Consider the following 25,431-nt stretch of genomic DNA (forward strand, 5'->3'; position numbering starts at 1 on the left):
AAAGTAGCCGAGTTATATTTGCCATACACGACAATGCAGTATGCTCGCTCGTTTGTAGTCATTGTAGAGCTAGCTGCCGGGCGGCTTTGTTTCTCTTGTTGTCGTTTCTGTTTGCGATTCGAACAATTCATTTGCCTCTTCTAAATCTGCTGCGCCGATCCCGATAGTACCGACGAGCAAGGCCTGCTTCAGCGTTTGTTGGTAGCGCTGTTGTACCATTATGTATGGATATTTATTGCTCCTAAAATTGTCAGCGTCGTGGGGTTCCTCCCTTCTATTTATTTAAATAAAATCTAGAAGGAAGAGGCGGAGCAAAGGCAAAAAGGACGGTAAAGGAAAAGAGAAGTCTCTTGACTGCAGCTATCCGTTTGTCTGATTCACTGTTCGCCCAAGTTGCTATAATTTCTAGTACGTACAGCCCACGGACCCTATACACACGTGGGCCGACAACGTATCTTGGACACCACCGTGTAAGCGTCGCTAGTAAGACCCGAGATTTCGGTCGATTATTCATCCTACATGGGATGACAAAAGACGAAGTAGGACAAGAAGTCAACTTCTAACTCTGAGAATGCCATTCATTGTTCAGTGTCGATGTCCCCGATTGTAGTAGGTGGGCGACCCCAACCACATCCCACGCTGCAATGGCCTCGACAGTCGTATGTCATCGTTGTGTATGCAGAGCATATTCGAAGCCCAAATCATATATACGCACGTAGACAGGAATAGGGCGCCGCAAAAGTAACTTTTCTGTCTCCAAACGAAACTGCGAAATGACTGCTTGTCCTTTTTGGCTAGCTAAATCGCCCCGCCGTCTCCCTCAAAGCTGCCTATGAACTGATTGCAAGGGCACACCAAGGCAGGAAACGCTCAAAACACAGGCGAAACGGTTCGAACGAGCTTTTCGTTCACGACACGACTCACACGTTTCCCGTTCCCCATTTTCACCTTCGTCCCTCCATCCCCGTCTCGGGCTATGTGGTCTTGCCGGACAAACACAACGCAATTGCTTTATAATAGGTGGATAGAGGTGGGTAAAGGGTAGATGAACTAGGTATGCAGGGAGAACTAGCAGAAGGGAGACAAATCGAACCGAAGAGAACTCAAAAACGACCCAGAATCGCCTCTGGTGTTGCGTTTTCCAAGCACGAGTCTAAAAGAATCTCCACGGGTTCTCATTACCAGTACCGCATGGCAAACCGCAGATGCAGCAGACATGGCTGCGGAGGGAATGGTTAAGGCCGTGTATAACGCTGAAACTGCAACTGCAACTGGGATGTAGTGTGCTTGCATTGGTCATCTAACTTGCGCCATGCTTTAAGCGGCGTATGCTGGATCTTTCTATGTTTCGTCCCGCTTGTCTTGCAAGTTGGGGTACGTTTGAAGTGGGACGAGTGTGAATAGCAACTGCGCTGGCCTGCTTCGAGAAACCCGTAAGATTTCTTCACTTACCGTTCTCGTACCTGCTTGGCGCCCTCATACGGTTTCACGACTTTGCTAGTAATCCGCTGTTACCACCTGAGTCTCACTTTTTTGCTGGCACTCCAAAAACGAAAACTTCCTAATGCTTCCGATATACATTCCCTAATTCTCCGCCGTTCTCTCGCTCTGTTGTTCTCCTTTCGGCCGTCCCTTCGGACTTCATGTGAGATGAACCAGAGCTGCCTCAAATATCCCGCTTTGCTGGCCGTGTCTCTTCCGTATTTTAGCCCATGAGCTCACTCCGAACCAGCGACGCTACTACTGCTATACTTCGCCTTGTCGATATATGTACTCTTGGTAACAGTTCCTCCGCAGACTTCCAAGTACATTGTTCTTCTGAACTCTTCCAACCAACTTCACTTCCTATCATTCGATCCGCCAATCGAGGCCGCCTAGCGCCTTATCTCGAATTTTTTTTCCGTTGCTGATGTTGCAATGGCAGGCTGCTGCTATGGTAGAAGAAATGCCCCAGCAAAACATGAAGCGCATCAGGGCATCGCTACCTCAGTTACTACGTGTCTGTAGAGGATCCGTTTGTGGCGGTAAGCCTCGCTGAGCTACACATGCACACGCACACCTGTACCCAGCAGGAGCTGATGGAATCGTTTCGAATTTATTTGAACGTCTTTAGCAACCGCTAATAACTGCCGCTACGCCGTACTCAACTACCGTCGTGCGAGGCTCTACCTCTAAGCGGCTTTAATCTAGAAGACATTGCAACGCCGCAACATACCGCTCGGCAATTGTCCATAAGGGAAATGCTAGCGCCTTCTAGGGGGCATAGTGAAGATCGCAGCAACAGATCGGCCGAAAGACATACAACGGTACGTTACGACTACGACGCTCAAGTAGATTGGGTCTTGTATCTTAATTTTAACAACATAAAATTTAATCCCAACTTAGATACAAAATGGGGAAAGTTACATTCGAACTCCATCAATCTTATGTCTATTGTAGAATGGTGGTTATCAAGATTACGAAACCCCCTCCATAAATGCTATTCCAATGGCTCGTAGTCTCGATAATCAAAGTGTTTATTAATTATGAAAAAAGAAGCCGAACTTCCAGTTATGGTTTTGTTATGTCCAATAAACTTAGGCACAATTCTACTTCCTGCTACTGTGTTAGTTTTAGCCTATGCGTTCGTTGCGGGTCTGCCGCGCCACGTTTTAATAACTGGAAATAGAGATTGTTAAGAAGCACTTTTACAACTTAAGGGTAAACGAAAGCGACGAAACTGGTCTTGTAATAGCAACGGTACATGACTGGGGGTAGCGAATGATCAATTCCCGCTTGGATCCAAAGTGCACCCTTAAATTCCTTTAACCAAAACATCTTTGTTAAAACGAATATTTTCGTAATGAGTGTGTTAGCTATTTTCAGCTAGACGCTTGGCTGAAAAGAAATGTAGAGTATACACGTAGAAATAGAGCATAAACTTCTACAAGAAACTTTATATTACTTTTAATTAATACGTTGTACCCGAGCCTGTCTCATATGTAACTTTGGAGAGAGCAGAACTTCCGTCAAAGTGATATTGCATATTTCATCTATGCAGGTTTCAGCGCTGGCTAAAAGCCAACATGGGCGCGCGTATTTAGAAACAGTCTGACTCACCTGTCCCTTAATTTAATATGGAAATTAATTTGTGCCCTATATAATGGCTGAAACTAAAAATTTAACTGAATACCAATACGAAACAAGGAGCAAGTGACAAATCGTTTAAGTAGGATAGTGTACTGCATTCAAGAAGTACCTGCTACGGCGTTAAGCCGTATTCACTGGACTTGTCTAGCTAGTACCACGGCTGCAAGAGTACATAGGGTACAGGAACTCTGCATAATCTAAAAGCCCACAATTGCGCTTGGGTTATTTGTAATATTTCTATAATTGAGTGGTATGAACTAAAGTATCTATACATACATATATGCGCCGCCAAAGTTATTGCTTTAGGGCGCCGCGTATTGCACTATATAGATGCGCAAAGATTGAAATTAATGTTTCGAGCCAACCAGTCTGTACTCGACCTGTTGAAGATTATTTCAAATGGCTGACTCTTAACACGAGACAAAACTTATCTACGCCTGGATTTGTACCTAGACCATCATGTGTCTGTAAGTTTAGTGCCACCGTGCTACCAGGTAAAGGTAAATTAAACATACGAAGTCAAACTGATCTAGTTGGTCGCTTACGACCAACTTGTAATAGTCTTGTTCACTCTGTACCACGATTGTTACATGTGTACGCTCTTTAACATGCCTGTAAAAATGGTAATAATATAGCGGGACGTAATTTCGGGATGTAGCTGGCATATGATCGGTACGGGTATTCAGCTCAAAGCAGCCAATATTTATGACGGATAGACGCTTCATAGACGATTAGTTGTATAGACGCTACGAATCCCCTCATATGCAATATAATGAATCGGCTACCATCCACCAAAATGATCGCCGTAGAAAAAGTAATATATTGAAGATGGGTATCAGGAAACGCTGTCGATAGAGTTCATCAACGAGAGGTGCGCCACAACGCGTCTGTCCAATTTGATCTATCCAAGGCATTTCCACTAATAACTAAGAACGTTTTGGTAATCTCCACACATGTGGAGATTACCGAAACGTTCTTATTTGTGTGATGACATAGTGTTCCCCATAAGACAACACTGAGAGTTACGTTGGGGTATTTAATTAGACGCCCTTAGAGTTTACAGGGGTCGTTTAAAGTTTCGAAAGGTAATCAAGAAGATATTTTCTGATGACAGTATGGCAGCTAGCTTACTGCGACAAATAATAACAGCTACTAGCGTCCTGATGATCAGCCGAAACAGAGTTATACAGAGGAAACGATCTTCAACTTGAGACGACTATATAATACATTCAGCTGATTCGATTAATGAGTCAGTTGAGTCTAGTGCAGTATAGTACTGTTTATGAGTACCAGCTAATTTTTTTTCACTCTAACTTGTTTTCTTTACTCAAAACCTGCAATTTTATGCAAATTTTTCATTCTACGTGCCAAAATCCCTTAGTACTTACTGCGAACCTGTTACCACCAGAATCGTTATATTCCATCCATTTCGGTCTTTTCCAAAGTTTGCACTGCTTCATACAGTTACCTGTTTTGCCTTTCAGGCACTGTCGTTGTTGTTTCGCTTGCCGTCGTTCTCCGGTTACTTCTAAAACCACACCTCAATGTATGGCGTGCGGTGGCCTGCTACCAGCTACCCCAACCACCCCTCCTGTGCAGAGCAACCAGAATGTTCTGCAGTTCCGCGGTCCGCTGCGCAGCGGTCCGTCGATTCGTGAGGAAAAAATAGCATCGTTCGACAGTCGTGGTATGCCGTAGATCTTCAAAGCGTCATACGAATCTCTATCCAACTTCGCTACACATATGTAGATGCTAAAAAGTGTATTCGCTCTCTGTTGAACAAGAAATACGCGCTTGACCCACAACCCATTCTCGTACTCTTCTTCTAACAGCTATATAGCCTAATTCGTTCACTCAAAGCAAGGCAAGACCGCTAATTTATGTTCTCTCTTCTCGTACGACATGTACGCTCCTTGTTCGGATTTCCGCTGTCCCTGCTTGCTCATAGATCAGCCAGTTGTCGGCTCGGTCGCTTGGCCATGCTTTACTCTCTTGCCGATATCATCTCCACCAATCTGCACCCGTAAGCCCTTACGTTTCACGCTTTGTTTGCGTGCTGGCGTCTGACGATTAGTTTATTCCGCATCTCGTACGTTTGTCGCAGTTGTTCGCTGTCGTGTCCCATGCTCGAACAATAATAAGCCTAGCATTGCCCATGGCATACTTACAGCAGCAGCTGGCAAAGTATACATAAAGTATAGCGAAACAGACAACATGAGCAACAGGTAAAAGTAGCTAAATCCAACGCTGCGTTCGCTACTCAGTGTCATCGTCGTATAATGAGTGTTAACACCACTGTAGAATGTGTTGTTATAGCACAAGCAACATGTCACTTGCGTGTACGGCGTCACATAGTGCGTTCTAAGGGACGCCAAGGGGAGGCCTACCAGGCTTGAGTGAAAATTTTTGCCATCACGTCTCACTCAGCTGCTGCTGCTGCTGACACCGCCGCTGGCAATGTTCTCTATTGTGACGTGTACCATCTTCTAGGTCGATGAAAACGAAATTCAAAGAGAACACTGCCTTATACCATACAACAGGGCTGAAGAAGTGAAAGCAAATAGGTAGTTACGATAGGATCTCGGCAGGCATCGAGAAGACGGCGAGCCTGGGACAGTAAGTTAGCTGTTTTAGGCGAACACCCCTTTAACCAGTCAGACTGATTGTTAGTAGGTGATACTATCTAGCATCAGAAGAATCTTGGACTGCTGCATATATTGAATAACGTTGGTCTGTATATATATATATACACCACTTGTTACAGTCGTGCGTCTCTTTAGAGGTGTCGAGCTATGTGCGTATGTGTCTGTGTGTGTGTGTGTGTGTGTGTGTATCGGTGTGTGATAGCGACAGTCAAGATTACAATTTGGACAGAAAAATAACAGAAAAAATAAGATCAAGCACAAACCTTCGTTTACTGAAGTATCGGAAAAAACGGTGAAATGGTAGCACTACTACAAGGAACTCTTGGAGTAACCAGCTGGAGTGTTCGGCTTGTCCGGAAGACTGAAGTAAAATCTCGATAATCGACGAACATTGCTGATTCGGCAAACACCACGAGCGCTGGTATCGATGTTTGACATAGCTTTTAGCGGTCTAATTCGAAGTATGGTGTTGTCCACGGGCGACCCATTCGTTCACCTTGCCAAGGTCCACTACAGCAAAACGTAGTATGAATACACGAGGTTTGATTTAATGGCGAAATACTCGTAAGATCTAGATAGACTTGTACAAAGTCAGAAGCGAAACTCAACCTATTCGACAAACGAACGACCCATTTATGAAGCCATTTATCTTGCGGTCAGTTTATGCCGCACTAGAGATAGATAGCTGATGTCAAATGTCTACGTGTTGCATGATATTCTGGTATATGTTTGTTGAAGCTGACACCACGACATCGTCGACTTTGATGTTTTTCGATAAGATAAATATTCACCGAATATCAATGGGAAACTCTGTAACAAATTGATATATGAAAATAAGACTTTCGGGTCAAACACAGCATCGGATTCTTTGTCCGAACTTTTTGTAGCAGCACAAAGCAGGCTCATAAAAAAAAACGATGATGAAAATTGGCAAATGCATTAGTATATCCGCTATTCAACAACGATCCTAACCACAGAAACCCAACTCCTTTGGAAATAAATCATCGATCCATTAACAGCTACACGACGGATCTGTTTCATACGACCTTTTTACGGGGTCGATCAGGGCACACCCTGCCGCCATGGGTATTAATTTGTCCTTCTTCAAACTGCCCTTCCCACAAGGATAGAAACGAATTATTCTATATGAAAAATGTTTAATTTTAGTGAAAAGCGTGTTCTGGCATTCGTTCTAGTTGTATGAATGGATCGTGATCGACTTTAGCTCATACTCGTCCAAAAAAAAATATCTCTACTAATTCATTGTATTGTATGGGGCTGTTGTTGTTGTTGTTGTTTGATTGATTTCGGGTCCAGAGTTTAATACGATGAATTCGCAGTCACTCGTCGCAGCCATGGCAGGCCGATATATCCGTGTACTGAACTCCAATTTACTACATATGAAGCTGCTATTCATCCTGTTACCTCTCACCTCTATACCGATCGTAGCCAATGATCGATGTCCAGGTGTGGCCAAATCGGATTTTGTCATCGCATTCAGAAATGTAGGTTTTGCCTAAAGGACTTAACGGCATGCTATCTTTTGTCTAAGTCGAAGAATCCTTCTCCGCCCCTGATGCCAATGCCCCGATCAAATACAACTGACACAGATATGTTTAATGCGTCAAATCACTGTAGTATCATATGTAGTATATTCCGTGAAGTCTTTCTATACGTATTTTGTTTATGCGTCATGTCTGTCCAAGAGGACATATGAAGGAACTCCCTGAAGAATGCGTTCATCCAAACATTGCTAAGCCACACAAACAATCTAGGTAGCCTTATCCACGAACCAATTCCGAATTTTAGCTTTATAGCTAGCTATATATATATATATATATATATATTTCATAACCTACACTCAGGTAGCTACTGGCTTGTAGGAGTGAATGCATTGGGATTTCATCGTGATGCCGAATAACAGTGATAATAACTTCGGAACTTACGATCATGGCTAGCTTTACTGGAATAAACAATATGGAACACGTTTATAGCGCCATTAGCTAGCCGGGTGGTTTGCTACTCCTAGCTTTTAGATCGCACACCGACAGCGATAGATCGTTGAATCATTTGCAAGCACGAGACCGTCCTGTAAGTATTATAAATCACTCTAAATATATCACACTTTTCCGTATCGATGACATCTGATGTGGCAGGGAACGAGCAAAGTTGTGTGTTATTTAGATGGTAGTCCAATAACCAAGGAAACAATAACACCATAGGGGCATACCCAGGCGTATGTTCTAAATGTACGCTATAACCTTGTTGAAAATTTTATACTATCATTATATATATGAATTTTATACTATTATTACATATTATATATATCATTCAATAACACAGGGACAGACCTCTCTAGCTGCTTAAATAAAGCAGCATGGAATAAAGCTTAGCTTACTCTAGCCTATGGACGTATAATATTGTATTGGTGCACCGATTTATTTCGAAGATGTCGGACCTTTCCGCTCTTTGCGGTTCTTCAATCGGGCGATATTGTCTTTTTTATCTATGAGTTATCTTTTATTGATGATATTATTTATCATTATTATTTTATTATATATATATATATATATTTATTAGAAGATCTTTTTCTGTGTTTGTTAAATCTGCAGTACTTCACGAGATCAGGCCTTCGCGTCAGCGTCGTTCATCTGGCGCGAAGTAATGCGGGCGTTGATGAGGAACTATACGATCACGTTTGTCTGGAAACGACAGCTCAAAAGGTTGCAGACAATCAGTATCGACTATCCTACGTCTACAAAAGCATCTCGGGGTTGTAAGTTTTTTAGATACGCTGATCACCGGCACGCATTCACCTGGCAACGAATTTCTATTTCGTTCGAATACGCTTGCTTAGATCGATCGTCTATGGACGTTTCGATGACAAAAAACGACGTCTTCTGTTTTTTAAAAATTTACTCGAATCGAGGGCTGATACTCTAGCAAGCAACGCGCATAAAACATACGACCGATTTCGTTACTCATATTTTATGTAAACAATAGTATGTTCCTCTCATTGGTTGTAGAAACATCGTCAATTAAATCGTATGGCACAAAACACGCTAAATCTCAGTGACGACCCAGCTGGAGACTGTTCAAGCGTCATTGAGACGTTCAGAATATCAACGTCAAACTTAGAGGCCGAGACCAAGATTTGTCCCAAGAGCCAGACAACCGAGAAATGCGCCATTTTGCTGCATTTACGACACAGATGTCACCATTCAACCAATTATTTGTTACGCTAGGTTTTTTTTGTGATTTGATGGTAATGTCAACTGTATTTTATGGGATTGTGCGACGAAGTTAAAATGAGCCGAAAAATATATTCCCGGTTTTATTACTCGCAACAGTCGTAAAAAATATCCCTGGATGAATTGAATATCCTGCGGGTTACTCCTATCTAGTGTTCAGTTACCGGTACCGCAAGTTGGGATGTATCAATTTTGCCGAAGACGTCTAACTTGGCAATAAACAATTCCGATTTCCGAGATGCAAAAACATATTTTAATAACCTACGTTTGGGACAACATCGCTTCATCGTACATCCAATACAGATCTCGACCAGAACTAAGATCTTTTCAAGTCTGTGCAACAATAATCGAAGAAGTGTGAAATTTGTAAGGAACTTTAAGTTTTACTCTAGCAAAAAACCAGAAAATCTACTAGCCAATTTCAAATGCATCTTCACTACCGCAACCAACATCCTAGAACTGCAATTTCGACCTTCAGAACTCTAGATCGTCTACGGTCTGTCCAAAAAACGGATAATGCCATTGCAGCCTTCAATAATGTTCCATATATTAGCACAGAATCATAGCCATATTAAGGTTATATACCTGTTCTGACAACGGAAGCCTAAGCTTCTACTAGTTAACCTGCGGCCTCTGACAATTAAAAAGGTACTTTTGACCGTATAATTGATTCAACAATAGTTTCATGGTTCTTGAAAATTCTTATTTAGACTGATCGTCGGAGTTTCATACCCATTTCTTAATCTATTGGCCCAGGGCTATTTAGCCGATCGAAATATTTTACGGTAAACCCTATATGGTACAATAACTACGTTTGGGTGGATGCTGTATGGACGTCATTTTATTGTGTACATGTTGAGAGCACTTAACTATCTGTGTATCTGTGATCTGCACTGCTAAGTTTAACTTCGTTATCGACGGCTTGTCTGAGAGAACTTACAATAACGCTATACTTTCTACTGCCCTTAAGCCATGGGGTCAATCGAAATCATACGTATTAATTAAACCTAGAGGCTATGGGGTTTCAAAGCTCGCTTCCGTTCCCTTCTGTGCAAGCCGTAAGCAAAGCGTGACCATAGGGTCCCAGCATGCCGTCAGGTAACCTCACTGTGTGCTTGCGATTGCGGCGTCATATATCCATAAGGCTTGCCAAGAGTTGGAGGTATGCGGACCGCTTGCAATATAACGGCAATATACATGCCTATGATACATTTTGCGACTATGAATATCAACTGAAAAGACCGTATTTGCGAATTTCTTTGTCACTGTGGCCGCTGCCACTCTTCTTTCACGCCATTCTCTCGCTTGATCTCTCTTTGATGGACGACTCTAACTGATCTATGTCTTCTGTATGACGAAAACGTACTAGTTTTTTTTCTGGTAGTACTCGCGAAAATTATTTCTAGAGTGCATCACACGTTTTCTGCGGCGACTTGTTCATGCACCGTTTTCCTTAAAAGTTTCCATAAATACGGCTGCTCGATTTTCCGTCTAGATTCTCGCGATGTAATCATCTTTGCCGTCGTCTTCAGCGTCCCAGTTTCCGTTGCCACAGTACTGAATCGGTGCTTCGCTGAAGGCCTTTGTGCCCAGTGTCTTACTTGGTCTTCGATACGTTCGATTCATGCTTTCATTTTCAGAAAACAGGAACTTAATCACTGAATGTTGATTTTCAGTGCTAAACGGTATCCTTCGCTTAAAATTCATTATTTCGCGGTGTCATTCAATCAACATAGAGTCGCAGTTACCTGAAGACTTGGTACAAGTAATAACTAAACTGCGTTCGCTCGTGAAGTGCAATTTAGAAGCCAGGAAAGCTTGACCGCTCCCGTTACCATTTGTTTAAACCATGTGACATCGAAGCCTTGAAACTTCGCCAATGTTCGTAACTAATGCACACGTCTTATCGCCTGCACCACACGTTGTCACCACCTTGCTGCAGCTTCGGGTTTACCCGATCCCAATAACTTTTGTCTAGCCAAAACGATCTACTCCAGTATGTCGAAACAGGACCTACTTGAAAGAAGCCTCTCTTCGCACCAGCCGGAACTGCGGCCTTTGAAGCGTACATACACATAGCCGAATACATTGTTGTTCGCGTTTCATTCTGCGGATCTATGGGCTCCACAACCACAACATAGCGTCTCGCTCAGCAATTACTCTACCTCATACCTGTACGATTGTATGAATATAAGCTGATACAGAATAGAGCGCGCATCCCTAACTAACAGACTCTACATTCTATGGCAGCTTCGTCGAATTTCGTTGCACCACACAAGCCGAACTAGTCGTCGAAGTATTCGGCCATATTATTTCCGCCGCTAGCGTCCTTGTGTCTTTCCCACCTCTCAATTAATATATATTAACCCAGGCGCTACTGGACTGCCACTATTAGTACCGGCTAACAAACTACATACGCATGCGTGCAAGCAGACACATGTTATCAAAACGATAACACAATTTGGTGGTAAACGCCGAAACTGCTAGAATAGTATCAGCCAGGGGTCTCCGGGGGTACAGCCTGTCCGGAGGTCCGGGAGTTTGACCGTGGGCGAATGGGTGACTAGTGTTGTTCAATGAAGAATCCATTCGTTCATTCCTCCGTTCATGAACTTTTAACTAAACGGAGCTGAGAGAAGCAGGGCATGCAATACACTGAAACAAAGCGGATGAAAACGGATGGGGTTGACGCACATTTATATTTGCTCTGGGTCATTAGAGAAAAAGAGCGCCATGACAGAAAGAAATATGGCAGAAGCCTTAAAAACGTATTTTTAACGAACAGCTATTTAACAGTATAATCAGGACACTCACGCATATATTAATACACGATGCATTAGGGTATATAATCGAATGAAGTCACTCAGAGACGCGGCTTCACATGGAACTCTACTGCAAAACCCAATAGGTTACCATTCTGTGGTAAAACAGACCTAACAATACAATTGCGTACATGGGTGAACCCACATGCAATCGAATGGTGCTGCTTTTGGATCATGAAGAGTTGGCAAAGTGGCCGTACCTTGTTGCTGTTGTGCTGAAGCTTTGTACACGCCCTATTCGTTTCGACAAGGTAGATTTGCCATACAATTAACTATTATATTCAGTATTTGAAACTGTTAGCTCGTTTTTCGAGTCAAGCTCAAAGTTGGTCGAGAATTCGATATATATATATATATATATATATATATGCACCCTTACCCATCATTGCTGTTGAAATAGCGTATTTCGTCAAATCAAATCTAATAATCACGATAATAATTATTACATTTCAATCGAGTTTATCCTGCTTTTTTCTCTTACGAACACTTGCTATAAAAGTTTAAATAAATAACTCCGTTGGCGTGTAACTTCTGCAGCGCTCATGAGACACCAGCGACAGTCAAAGATGTCAGTCACAACTTATATTCGCTAGAAGTGCGCCCTGAAAGCTGCGTACCCACATAACACTCTTAAGGTTTTAGTTATTATCACGAAACTCAACCGGAAGTTCATACATAATTTTCTGAGGCAATACCCGTAAGATACGTCTGATAATGCCTTATTATGTATATATATATATATATATATATATTCTCTCAGAGCAAACACCTAAATTGCGAGCCCCTTTGTCTTAACGGATCACACTGTCCTGATGTGCTGGTGTGAGGGCCAGGTTGCTTGTTTTAGCAACTGAACGGTGGCTGCCATTTCCTAAAGCTAAAATGGCAGTGTAACCAATATATTGTGAAGAGATATACTTATTGCAGCTTAAAACCACTGACCTGTTCTGGATTTTACCTTGGCACATGTGCCCACGCCACGTCACCGTGAGGTCCTTAATTTGAAAGGTGGCAGACTACGATGGCGGTGCTTTTCGGCGACAAAGATAAAATTGGTTGTACGGAAGAAGTCCTAAATTCCAGCTACTACTATTGTAGCTTAGAACCACCTGGCGCCGTTGCTGTCATTAACTCACTGTTACCACCGTCAGCTGTCCGACTATGGTAGCGCAGGGACCGTCAGACTTACTTCTTCTATTTCTCCTTTTTTGGCTGTTGCATCTTACTAATGACACGCGCTGATCTAACGGACATTCTATGAGAATTAATTCCAACCATTAAAGTGCCCAGAGAGCATCGATATTGAAGGGTACTTTCAGAAGAATAATACCAACAAACGCCCACTTACGAGCGTAAACCTAGGCTCCGATCTCTTCATGCCACGCTTGGAAATAATGCAGACCTCTACTATGTTACCGCTGTTTAAAGGGAGTACGTGTTTCGATTCACGTTGCTTACGAAGTGCCTTAGCACCTTTTCAAGACTGTCATTGACCTTTCATTAGACTATCGATACGTTGCCGTTTCTCGACAATGAATTCGTTGACAGCCCTTTTATCTTCCCGATATTAGAGCAGTAACGGAAGCAAAAAAGAAAACAATTTTAAATAACACCTTTAACGTTATTTCGACTCCTGTAAGCTGTAAGCAATGGACGGTATCCGTTAGCATAGTTCGAACAACCTGAACACGCTCAAGCGCTTTGCAAGAAAGGCTCTAAGCGCATTCCGTGTAAATTATATTGTACATAAAAAAATACATCACTGCAAACATTGCTTGCAGTGATTAGAAGATTTTGTCACGATTTTTCAGGAATTCTGCATAACGCAGAAACAAAAAATCCGAACAGGTAGTTAACTTTCTCGCATGCCTTTCTGATTCGCACGTTAATAGTATCAATGTGACGCTGTATCCTGAGAATCGGCCGGTGCCTGGAGATGAACCTCGATTTGTGCGCGTTGTTCCTGACGGGAACCTCCTCGCGGCCATCCACTGCAATCCTCTCGAACAAATTCACGGTACTTGACCTTTCATCGCACCTCGCTCGTTTATCCCAGTACTACTACAGGATGCCCAAAAACTCCGGCAGCTCCATGGCTATAGAAGCCATTAAAATAGCGTATACGATGTTCAAAGAGGAAACATATCATGAACATATCTCAGCTAGTATCGCTTTCTGTGTCTACCGGTATGACTCAAGTATAGGAATACATGAAACGAAAGACCTTATTAAGACAAAAGACACTATAGCTTAAAGTAACTATTTTTAGATATTTTTTTTTTTACAGAATTTTCATTTTATTTCATATTGCATTATGAATAATCATTAAATAAAAATTAACAGAATTTTCGTATCTCATGAACGAGTTCAAAACTACTCACTGACACTTTTCAGTTTTTCTCGGTATGATAAAAAACTCAGTGGGACGGTCTTGTGCAACCCAGCTTCGATTACTCCTTAATAGGTTGGTATGCACCCTGTTAGTCGTTAACCCCTTTTACAATACAAGAGCTCAACTGATTGCTTTGAAATTGACAGATGAATCACTTAAAGATTATTAAAATTAATATGCTTTTCTTTCTAGGGCACATGTGGCAGCAGGTTTTGCTCCTATAAAAGAGTCAGAAACAGACCTCGACCAAACCTTGGCTCAATGTTGTGCCACCCGGAGGTGAAGCCCTCTTCATATGACGACTCCTCCATAGAGTTTTTGCCTCCCCCTTAACAAAACCTATCACCTCCATTTGATTGCCGTTTTATCGTTTTGGAACAAAAGCTATTCCGCTAAAATGCATCTTCTCCATCCGAGACGTCGATAAACATAGATAGATATGTTTCAAACTTCGAATCGACTTCGGAAACACGGAACGATAATGCCAGATCTAATGAACCATTTCAGGACATTCATGTTCACCCTAACTGGATCCGATTTAGCGTTCACTACCAAATGAACGTATCTGTCGTGCGATAAATATTTACGTTTGTTTACTAAGAATCAATTGTGCTGGATCCGCGTCACAATCCTACGTGCTAATTTCACTAGTCAATTGAACCTTGAGTTTTCTACCTTTCCTGTAAATGATCACATCTACCTAAAGGGAGATCTAAAAAACAAGATCAAAGTATAGCTAGTACACTAGCTTTAGACGTAACAAGACCTTAGATGCAGTTTATATACAGGCAGCTGTAGCTTTTTCATTTGTAGAGTGAAAATAGGGTAATATTTTTATTTCATAGTGGAGTGTCACATGCGTTTTAAGCAATAAAAAAATAATAACCCTAATCAATGTGTAGATTTTTGTTGGGGATACATAATTTTCCCCAGCTAGTATAAGAAAAAAATTGGAAAATCCTCCAAGTATGAGGAATGCCGCGAGCAGATCTAGCAGTGCTACAATCAGTTAATGTTCAGATTATTTTTTTTTAATACTGTAATTAAATATTCCACTCTGAATAATTATCGACTATTAACAACGTAAGGTGGGTCCAATATGAAAACAATGTTTCTAGCGAGGATACTGTTGGACGTTTAGTCGACTTCCACTTGTAGACAAACATGGCCGTTCATTTTGTACTATTTTCGATATTCAGCTTCACGTGATAAACTTTTTCCAAAAAAAAAAAAAAAACGTATCACCACCTGCTCTTTGTGCAGCTGTTCAATCAATACGCCCATCGTGTAATAATAGATTGATATAATTTTAATTTCCTAAAGGCATGAAACTATACGTGGTATGGACGTGCAGCGAATTTGACTTAAGTGCTGTCCACAAACAGAGCAGCGTTTCACAGCGAGTTCCATGTTGCGCTCAGTCAATCACAGCAGGGTCTGAGAAGGCCTCAACTGGGGATGTACTCGCTACAATTTCAAATTCAAATAAAGGCCAACCTTTTTTATTATTAAGCAAGACGAATGTCGCAACCTCCACAGAGTAGCTGGTATACAATACGCTGGTGAATCCGAAACTTTGCTGAAAGACTGCCTACGAGCCGAAAACATAGCTCCTATTTGACAGGCATTTTAAACTCGAAGAACACATAATAACACTGCTGACTAAGCAAACGAGATTTTTGGTTTTTCAAAATGGGTACCCGAACGGGCAGTTGAGTCTGGGGTTTGGCATTTATTATAAGGGTAGACTAAATAGATTACAAACTGTGTCTCTACTTGCATCGCTTTCAGCAAGAGCATCGCGATCAACACATTCGTTCAATTAAAATAAACTTTTCCGTTACCTACCCAGTGGAATTTTTCAACGTTTTACGCATAAATGAAGAAGCGACGCCTATTGTATTTTTATTTTTTAATTTTCATGAATCGTTTCGATTGATGCGTGGAATAAGTATGATGCCCTCTGCACAGAGGCAATTCGCCTCTTCAGACATACTATCTTGACGACATCTAAAGTGAATATATTATCCCTGTATAGAGATAATTATGATATTAGGCGAGAAACATACAAATAAGCCATAGCTTGTTTAACCTATTTCTAATGCGTTAAAGCAGCAAACCAGTATTACAGGCAGCTGCCATGGCTATCAGCTTTTTATCATAAACATTTTTTGAGATAAATGAAAAAGTTACCTAACCGTGCATTGCTACCTGAACAGTTAGACCTTTCGTTCGTACACCTGCTATGGTATACCGCGTAATCTAAATTTGTGAATACGCAAGGCCATTAGTCAAAGACATAAGACGAAAAATATGGGTATATCAATTTGCCAGTGTTTGGGTTATTCCGCCCATAAAATGTTTGGTTATACTGCATTATAGTCATTGGGTATACAACCCACAAACGGGATACGTCTAAAAAATCATCGACCAGCTTCAAAAGTCAAGATTTATTCATCTGACAGCTTCATTGACAAGGACAGTGTCATTGCCCGCATAATGCGCCTGTGCCAAGAATATTCTCTATATGGTGATCCTTCTAATAATAGCAGCAGCAACAGCAGCCGCAACGTGGTCAGCTACAATAGCAGCAAATTTTCTCATTTTAAGACCTGCCGTACGCGTACGCTTCGTCGTTCGGTCTACCCCTCTACTACCCCTTGCAATCCAACTAGACTAGCTGAGGCTTCACCTCTTCGGCTCTCCCTGCTGCTAGCCCATCATTGTGGCTACTCATCACCTCTTTTATCGCCGTTTTCAAGTCACAAGTCGAGCGGGCGTGCGATGGGCAGACCGTGAACGAGCAAAGGCAGCAGCACGCACAACAGCGACGTTACCAACGATAACAACAACCACAACAATAACGACATGGTTTGCGAAGACTCGGGACGCCGAGGCAGTCTTAGGCCATACACGGGTCGGGGTAGGGGTCTGTTGGCCGCGGCCTGAAGTACAGTCCTGCCAACGCCGCTGAACGGTAAAACGGATGGTAGTGCGGAAGGAAGAAGAATAGAGGCGGCAGCAGCAGGGGCGGAACGCGATAGAGCCTTTTTCGCCGTTGTCGTCTCATTCACCTATAAACGACCCTTTGGTTTTGATGGTGATGTTGGCGTGTGCACGTTTGGTGCCTAGGTTAGCTCTGCCAATGAGCTGGTGGGTCGTACAACGAACGTGGTAGATATTACAGGCCGACACGGCCTGCATCCAACTTCGCTCTCACGTACGGCTGCTATACAAACGCTATTTACGAAGGGAAGCCAGCCCGAACGCTCGTTTACTCATTCGCCTGCTCCCCGGTCAACCCGGCCGTCAGCCGACGCCCGTAGCGCGCGTGTCAGTGAAGTCTGATGCCCGCCCTCCAACAGTTCTCGACCTTGTGGGAGACGGAAAGGGGCTGAATCGGCAGGAGAAACTAAGTACGAGGCAGAAGGGGAAGACGGAATGGGCAGGAGCCGGGGCAAAACGGGAACGAAAGGGGCAAGAAAATAAGAATTCCTTAGGAATTCTCATCTCATTTTGTTCCCACGAACTTGTTCGTGTGTCGCATGCTGCTGCTGCTGCTGCCCGACCTTTATGCTTTTGCAATGCTGTGTGACACCCGTTACCAGGGGCATATGGGCTAGGGTGCTGACATTTAAGTGAACGAATCGAGTTAAAATTAAATTGTGTGTATGATACAAAAGAACTTGGAACTTCAATGTTGAATGAAATCAGTTTGGTGAAGAATAAAAGTAGATGCGGAAGTTTGAGCTTGTTGACGCTTGCTACATAAATGTTATATTGACCTTCGAAAGGACGGCCATATATTAGATACGTTGTATCGGGTAGTGTATGGCGTCGCTGTGATGCAGTCCTGACTAGTTCAAATTGTCTGTCAATAATTCGACTCAATATCTAAACGTCGTTCATTTTAACATTTTTTTTTGACAACGGAATCAATTTAGCGGAATCGGTTTTCTAAAATGAGCAGCGTATGCATACATAGACGCTGTATGGCCGAGTCGGAAGCACTTGCGTTGACATTCGAATTAATTATCTGAATATTAAAGCAGTCACGCTCACAAATGGTTTTTCTGCAAGGCTTCAAAGAGCGTGCCAGCAGATAGCCCAAGAAATTTAAAATACTGAGAGGCCATTTTTGTTCCTTGATCTATCTGCACCGTCAAACTGTCTCTCAGGGCGTCTGAAAATATTCGAGCTAATTCTGCATGCATGTACCTCCACAGTCATCACCAACAGGTGTCAAAGAAGAGCGACAAATAAGGTACATACGCAAATATCTCGTAAATATGCGTTTCCCAGTAAATAATTTACCATGACACGTTCTAATATGTGACCCTAAATCTGTCGCAAACACGCAGTAGATAAAGATTCAGTGGTCTCCGTACGTCCTCTACACATATCCCATAAGTGTCCGCTCGTATCGCCGTCCATCTCGTCTATCTCCTATAGCTGTAAGCCACACAGTGTTAAGTGATGGATTTACAATGCAACACCCGGGCATCGCGAAATTCGAACGAGCAGCCATAATGTCCCACTCTCTACACTCAACTGAAAGGAGTGGAATTCGTTTGGTTCGTCTATTTGGTCTTTCCCCGCTCGTTGGCAGGAAGCTGTTGGGTACCGAAACGAATACGGCGGGGCCGCTAGCCATTCATGCATTCGAATTGAGATTCGTATGCCAGGACGGTATGCAACGTGATCTGTAGCTTTGGAGGACTATCAGCGTAAGGCAATGTCAGAAAAGGGGCTATGGCGGCGTTCTAACGCTAGCTACAGATACGACTTTAACGGCGGCAGCGGCGTGGGCAGTAGGAATAGCAGCAGCGGCGCATCACTGCAATGGCTGTCCCGAAGGTACGATTTATCTGAAGGCAAATGGGCGCTCCGCGAATAAGAGGCACAGTGTGTTGAGCCGACCCAGAGTTTAGAGTTTGGAGGAGCCAGGACCACGCAACGACAGAAGAGGATAGCTGTTACCTGCCATCGCTTGCTTAGTTCTACCCCACTCCAGCGTCTAGCAGGCTCCTGCAACTTCCACTTCCGCGCCTTTATACTTTCTGTCAGATTTGATTCAGCTTGTCTCTATTTTTCATCTGCTAACTACGTAACTAACTATTGTTGATTTCATGGGGTTACGTTATCCGCCACAAACATGCATACGTACGTTTCCGTCAGGGAGCTGTTGCCCTCTCATACGAGGCTTTTTTTCTTCCTAATTTCTGCCAGTCTAGCAAAGTGAGTAAGACGTGTATAGATTTCAAACAAACGGTAAACAACACAGACATTCGATTGACGGTGTGTCTCGCCTACTGTTTTCACGCCGGCTGCGTGAAATCAGTCCCTTTTCTATGCGATTATTCAACCGCTGTTCGTCTGACGGACATGGAAGCTATCTACTTTGCTCTGGCACTGGCTCATTCTATGTTTCTCACGGACGCTTATAACTAGTCAGAGTATATGTAGTATTTGCATGATGTCGGAAAATACCTGTTGAAAGTGGGCATAACATGTTGGTATATCTGTACTGGTCCTGACATTAGATGAACATTGCAAACGGATGGATAGTGGCGAATGCTACGGTAGTCGATATTACTTACGATACGGCAGCAGTACATAAGATAAGGCCCTAATATTCAGATGGGAAACAAAAGAATTGTTTGCTCTTTGTGCTTTATCACCATCCTTTGGACCTCTTCCATGAGTGAGGCAATGAACATATCTTTATGGGCGTGATACAATAAACCGCTAATCAAGCAAAGGCCGAGTAGCCATTGTTCCTGTTGGGACTACACTTCGACACTGAAGTTCCTGGTTCATCGTGGTAGATCAGAAAAAAATTGCGGTTGGGCTACCAGGGCAAAAAAGGGCTTTGCCATAGCGATTCAAGCTGGTCTGGTTAGTGGTACCCACTTTTATGACCCACACGAGACCATCATGCATAGACCTTACTTTTACTCACCAGAGCGCAGGAAAACTAAGCCGGTACTGCATACGCTACATACATACGCATACGCATATATACACTTCCACGCCAGCAGAAAAGACATTCAAGGATAAGAAATGGTGCACTAATCTGTCTTTTAAAGATATCTGTATATATAGGATTTCAGAGATTCAGAGTCCATTATCCCAATTCGCTGTGTCATGAGCAAATCTGGACAGTGTAATAAATCTATTAGCGAGCATGACGCACCCTTGTAGGTACTCGATGCCTAAGCGCTTTGCGCATCTTGTAGACAATTCAACCATTACGCTTGCGCGGCGCCCATTGCGCGGGCGGACCCAATTTGATATAGCCTACTTGGTTATTATTGTATACACCACTTGCTGCAAGCCATCACATTCATTACAACTAATAAAACCAATATTAACAAAGGCTACGCATATGAGGAGGTCAAACATTTGTCGTCCTAGATTATATACTTCCTAGTCACATGTCCAACAATCGATTTTCAGCGATCTCGCCAGCTGCTAGTATATTATCCATTATAGTAACTATGTTAGTTCTGTCGCCACCACCACCGGTAAGGATGGTTGAAACATTGATGTCATGACTGTTGATGGCATACTCATGGATTTAAAGACTAAGACACCTAGGTGTCTACACGATCTCGAGGAACTACCCAATATATATATATATATATATATAGTCCGGAGAAATCGAACTAGTAGTGATCTTCAAGTTTACTTACGTATGTCGCCTCTTGCTGAAGATGTTACAGTGACATGTCGAATGTCGCATGTATTTGAGTGATACAAATGTTTTTATGGAATCCTCCTTTTTTTGGACTCCCCTTTAAGCTATGGATAGTCTGCATTTGAGCTAGTCTATTAAGCAGGTGTTCGAAATAAATGTAGCAGAATAACTTCCGTTATAACGAACTCATTCCTTGACACCTTATGCGTCTTAGACACGAAAGCGCTTAGGAACAAGTTGTGCCCGTAAGAAAGGGGCCCTAAGGACGTAGCTTTATGTAGACCACACGTGGCGCTTAGCTGGGTCTGTATGCAAAGACCCATGTGCATGGCACACTCGAGCAATCAACAGTACATTAGCGCTGATAGTAAGCGGATACGAGGTACGCTAAGTGCACGGACCTCGTGTTTACTTGGCTAACTAGAGGAGACGCACGATGGTGAATACAGAAAGCATACTTTCAGGTGAAGTACCTGGACGCAGCATACAAAAACACCTGTAGACAGTTGAGTCTATCTAACGGTCGGAAGTCCTCAGTTTTTCTGGCAACGTAATTTGCACGCAAAAAAATACCCTTCATTTTATAAACGATGCGAAAGGCATTGTTCCTACTGGTGTAGTGTCTCGCGCAAGCTGCGGGCCAGAATCGGGGTATGCTATACGTGCAAATGTACGAACGTAGACAATATAATGATACCGGAAGTGACAACAATGTGTTGGACACACAGACGTACAGGTTTCTGCCAGGTCGAGTTGACTGAACCAAGTAATTGCTGTTTAGCTACAAACAGTCCGCTATTAGGCTCAGATAGACTAATGACCGTTGATAGTCTAAATACGCCAGTGGCACGGGTAAAGACAGACGGGAGACCACAGACAGAGTCGATTTATACAATACGTCCATTGTTCAGAACAACCAGTTGGGTTTGCTGTCTTATTTCGATGCACTCGAATGGGTATAAACCCTATGGAGCCTCTATTAGGATTCACTATGGAAGAGAACAAAAATATTAATTAAAAGTAAATATCATTATTATTAAGGCATATAGGGTTAGTTAATTGAACGCTAACACCTGTCACGCAACACATTTTGCAAGGACATTGGTAGAAACAGGCTTTGCAACAGAAGGCCGCGCATCAGATGGCCCCACTTAAGCCCTAATAGAGCTTTCGGTATGACATACTTCGTTTCGTGGTACCTAATTAACGCCAACTTTTCGTATTAGCTGGGTGTCACCAAGTGCCGTCTGCATAGAAGAGGAGAGACTGAAACCTCGTCGCTGTTCATTTGTTCATCGTTTGCCGACATTGCTGAGAACGATACGAAATTGAACAACGCACTGTCACGCTGAGGTTCAATTATCTAATTCTATAACTTTTGTCTTCTGCTATTAGATCGGTCGAGCTGGCCCATTTAGCTCAGCAATACGTGCGCACAAATCTATATCGGAAGCTAGAACTGTAAGAATGACCAGCCCAATCTTTTAGGGTATGATTTAGTCAGATAGAAGACATTCACGTGTCTTGACGAACTAAAGAAAATAGCTTGGTAAGACAGGAGTACTGGCGTATAAGTTGAGACAGTGCGTCAACTTGGTGTTCTGAAGTTCAGCAGTTAGGCTTTGTTTTAGATACGTGTCGTTTCCTACCTAACCTGTTTATTTTCTACCTACTATAATAATACCGATAACGGAACTAAGCAGCTTGCGCAGCACCTATTTGCTTTTTTTCTTCAAATGCATATTTCTTTGTCCTGAACAGGAGAGGAATATATCTGTGTCCTATGATAGCATTATTCGAGTCTGCGTTGACAGTTGTGGTCGTCTTTTTATTTGGCCGGTTGAGAACTGAAAGAAGAAAATGATCACAAACGTAAGTACCTTTGATAGTGCTAAACGTTCCAGTAAAGAAGATAGCCGATTTTTTTTTTATTTTTAAAAAAACGCGTAGCAGATGCCGCTCGTATTAAATGTGTAAATAGTAGAACTTCATTTTGCAAGAAAAAATCCGTTGTTTTATTAAAATTTGCTCTTTGTGTATGTCCTCGCTAAATGAATTGAATTAGCAGTACCTTAAATTTGGCCCCTTGGTAACTGTTTTTGAATTATTTAACCTATCGCCAATTTCGAATAATATACTGATGCACGTATCAGACATACTTGATTCATATTGCCTTTGTCGGGCTATTTTAGAAAAACTACATGTCTATAATGTTGGTAAAAGAACTTTTAGACAATACCTACCTATTTCAATAGTGAAGAAAGCTTTATCCAAACTGGCAGATTATTTTTTCCAAATGTCGGACCGTTCTCTATTTGCGTTACGGTATGTATGCTGCTTGGAGAGGCACTAATTATATATACAAGGTTTATCAGTGAGGGTTGCCAGTTGTTTTAGGTCTGTTCGCAAACTTTGAGGTTTCTAAGCACGTGCATGCTCCAAGGGAGTGAGGTTTTTCAATTAGCACGTAATTTCCTGCGTTGGCTGACGACACAGCTTGCTCTGAATGGTCATATTGAAAAAAAAACATCCGATTCATTTCAGATTCCCGTTAGTCTTGTCTTTCTTTGGTAACTACTATTAGCGAGCTGAGCGAAATTACATACCGTTTATCTAAGCACACTTAGAGGAATAGACCCAATTACGGTCATGCGTCAGAAATACAGATTTAGAGAATCCTCTTTCGGTAGTTCAGTGGGGTCACCGCGCTCTTATCTCTTTGAAGGTCTGCACAGAAGCGCAGAGCCTTAGACTAATGAATCGCATTAAGTTACGTTTGTCACTGAAGTACAATTCAATTTACAATTAAAGAGCGGTCACAAACTAAAATTAGAATCGGCCGTCCAATGTACTTCGATCAGCGGACCTTGTTTACTCTACCTATGTTGTGTGGTTTAAAATAGCCTATGACAGCAACATTGAAAAAGGCTTCGACCTGATGCGAAACAGATTTTTTTTTTTTTAACCATAACAACAAATCCAACCTCAATTCTGCTTCCTTCAGTTTGTTTGTTTTTTTTTTCTGATTATTGTTTACCTAGGTTTGCACTTTTTGATATGCGAAGAAGCAGAAGAGCGTGGAGTTGCATGTTGTTAACGGCTCAGTATATTTATACACTTATAACCTTCGCAATTATCACAGGCTTTTGCACACTTATCGCACATAGACTCACTCAGCCATAGCTATCGCTCATCATGGACCACATATTACGTCTATAGCTATAAACTACCCGTGCCCTGCAATGCTCCTGGGGCAACCCCTCGCCGCATTTCAAAGATATGCAAATGTCGAAGATCTATTGTATATATAACATTTATATTGGCAATAAGTATTAGTCTTGCCGGGACGCTAATCGAAATGCTAATGCATTCGTTATTGCTAGAGTTCCGTTCGTATTGTAGGCCACCGACCTACCCTCATTGCGCTCATGAGGTCCACTTAGTGGGCATACGCAGTACGGTAGAACGATTCCTATCATTCTACGGTTAACCTCCTGGCGAGAGGACCTCTTCGCAGCTCGTCCAATACCGCATCCATCGCTTACGTCCTAAAATTATTCCCACTCTCCTCAGTAGATCCATGCTTATCTATATTTTTGTATCGTATAGCCATCTTTGTTTAGACGCTATTTGTCGAATTTATATAGACAGAGCAACCATTGCAATGATATAGTTCAGAATATATTCTTATCTGGTGGCGTGATGTGTGCTACTGTCGATTCATACCACTCTAACGGTCTGCAGCGTTCAGCCTTTGAACAGATGCACTGTGTTGTAGTGATATGGACAGATAGATCGGTGAAGTCGTTTTTTGCCGTGGCAGCCATCGCAGCTCGGGGGTATCGAGGCAGTGTCCGTATGGATAGGTTTAATAATGCGTAATAACAAACATAGATGAGATATGGTTACGAAAAAGAACTGGGACCGTTGGACGTTTGGTAAACTGGCGGATGAACTCGTAATGAGAAGAGTACTAATCGTTCGTCGAGAGCACGGACTAGAGTGCTGGCCGAAGTAATCTTCTGATGGCCGTCCGGATTGAGTCAAATGGATTCATGCAGCCATTTGGAATAAGTTCAAACGAGCTCACTTGTCTCATTTTATATCACAGGTAATTATGTTGCCCCATAGAAAATTGGCGCATAATTAAAAAATAAAAGAAATATTAGTGAAGCAGAAATTCACAAGAAAAATCCAAAGTACATATCAGCTAGTGATACTCAGCATACAAACACGTATAACGAAAAAAAAAACAGCAGCCTGCAGGCTTACTTGATCTGCAATTATCGCTATACAGTGCGGCTAGCATATGGTAAAGCGACAGGCGACTTTAGAAGCTTCCGGAAAGCATAACATAAACTCGCCTTGTTGTATCCACTGCGGAGAAAACGTGAGAAATTCTCCAAAATACTGATTTCTGCATCTCTGAAGATAAACCATATGATATTGTGTTTACGATGTAATGGCTGATGGAGATAACTACGTTTTACGT

The 25,431-nt window shown here is 42.4% G+C and overlaps 2 protein-coding genes across 7 annotated transcripts in view; one reads left to right on the top strand and one right to left on the bottom strand.

Moving 5' to 3' along the window:
- Positions 1-25,431, bottom strand: part of LOC111254013 (uncharacterized) — a 213,462-nt gene that overhangs the window by 169,853 nt on the left and 18,178 nt on the right. The gene's annotated exons all lie outside the window — the stretch shown is intronic.
- LOC111254017 (uncharacterized) lies at positions 5,017-15,130 on the top strand. Of its 3 annotated transcripts, none has more exons than XM_086975606.1 (6): positions 5,017-5,152; positions 7,092-7,279; positions 8,387-8,550; positions 13,740-13,864; positions 14,242-14,311; positions 14,432-15,130. In XM_086975606.1, the coding sequence occupies exons 1-6, from the start codon at positions 5,032-5,034 to the stop codon at positions 14,520-14,522; spliced, it is 759 nt and encodes a 252-aa protein (XP_086831732.1). In that variant the 5' UTR covers positions 5,017-5,031; the 3' UTR covers positions 14,523-15,130. The 3 variants fall into 3 exon arrangements, with proteins under 3 accessions (XP_086831732.1, XP_022670175.1, XP_022670177.1); XM_022814440.2 differs by lacking the exon at positions 5,017-5,152 and adding an exon at positions 5,179-5,354; XM_022814442.2 differs by lacking the exon at positions 5,017-5,152 and adding an exon at positions 5,361-5,745.

This window comes from Varroa destructor, unplaced genomic scaffold (assembly GCF_002443255.2).
Source record: "Varroa destructor unplaced genomic scaffold, Vdes_3.0 BEIS01000007.1, whole genome shotgun sequence".
Classification (NCBI taxonomy): Eukaryota; Metazoa; Arthropoda; class Arachnida; order Mesostigmata; family Varroidae; genus Varroa; species Varroa destructor.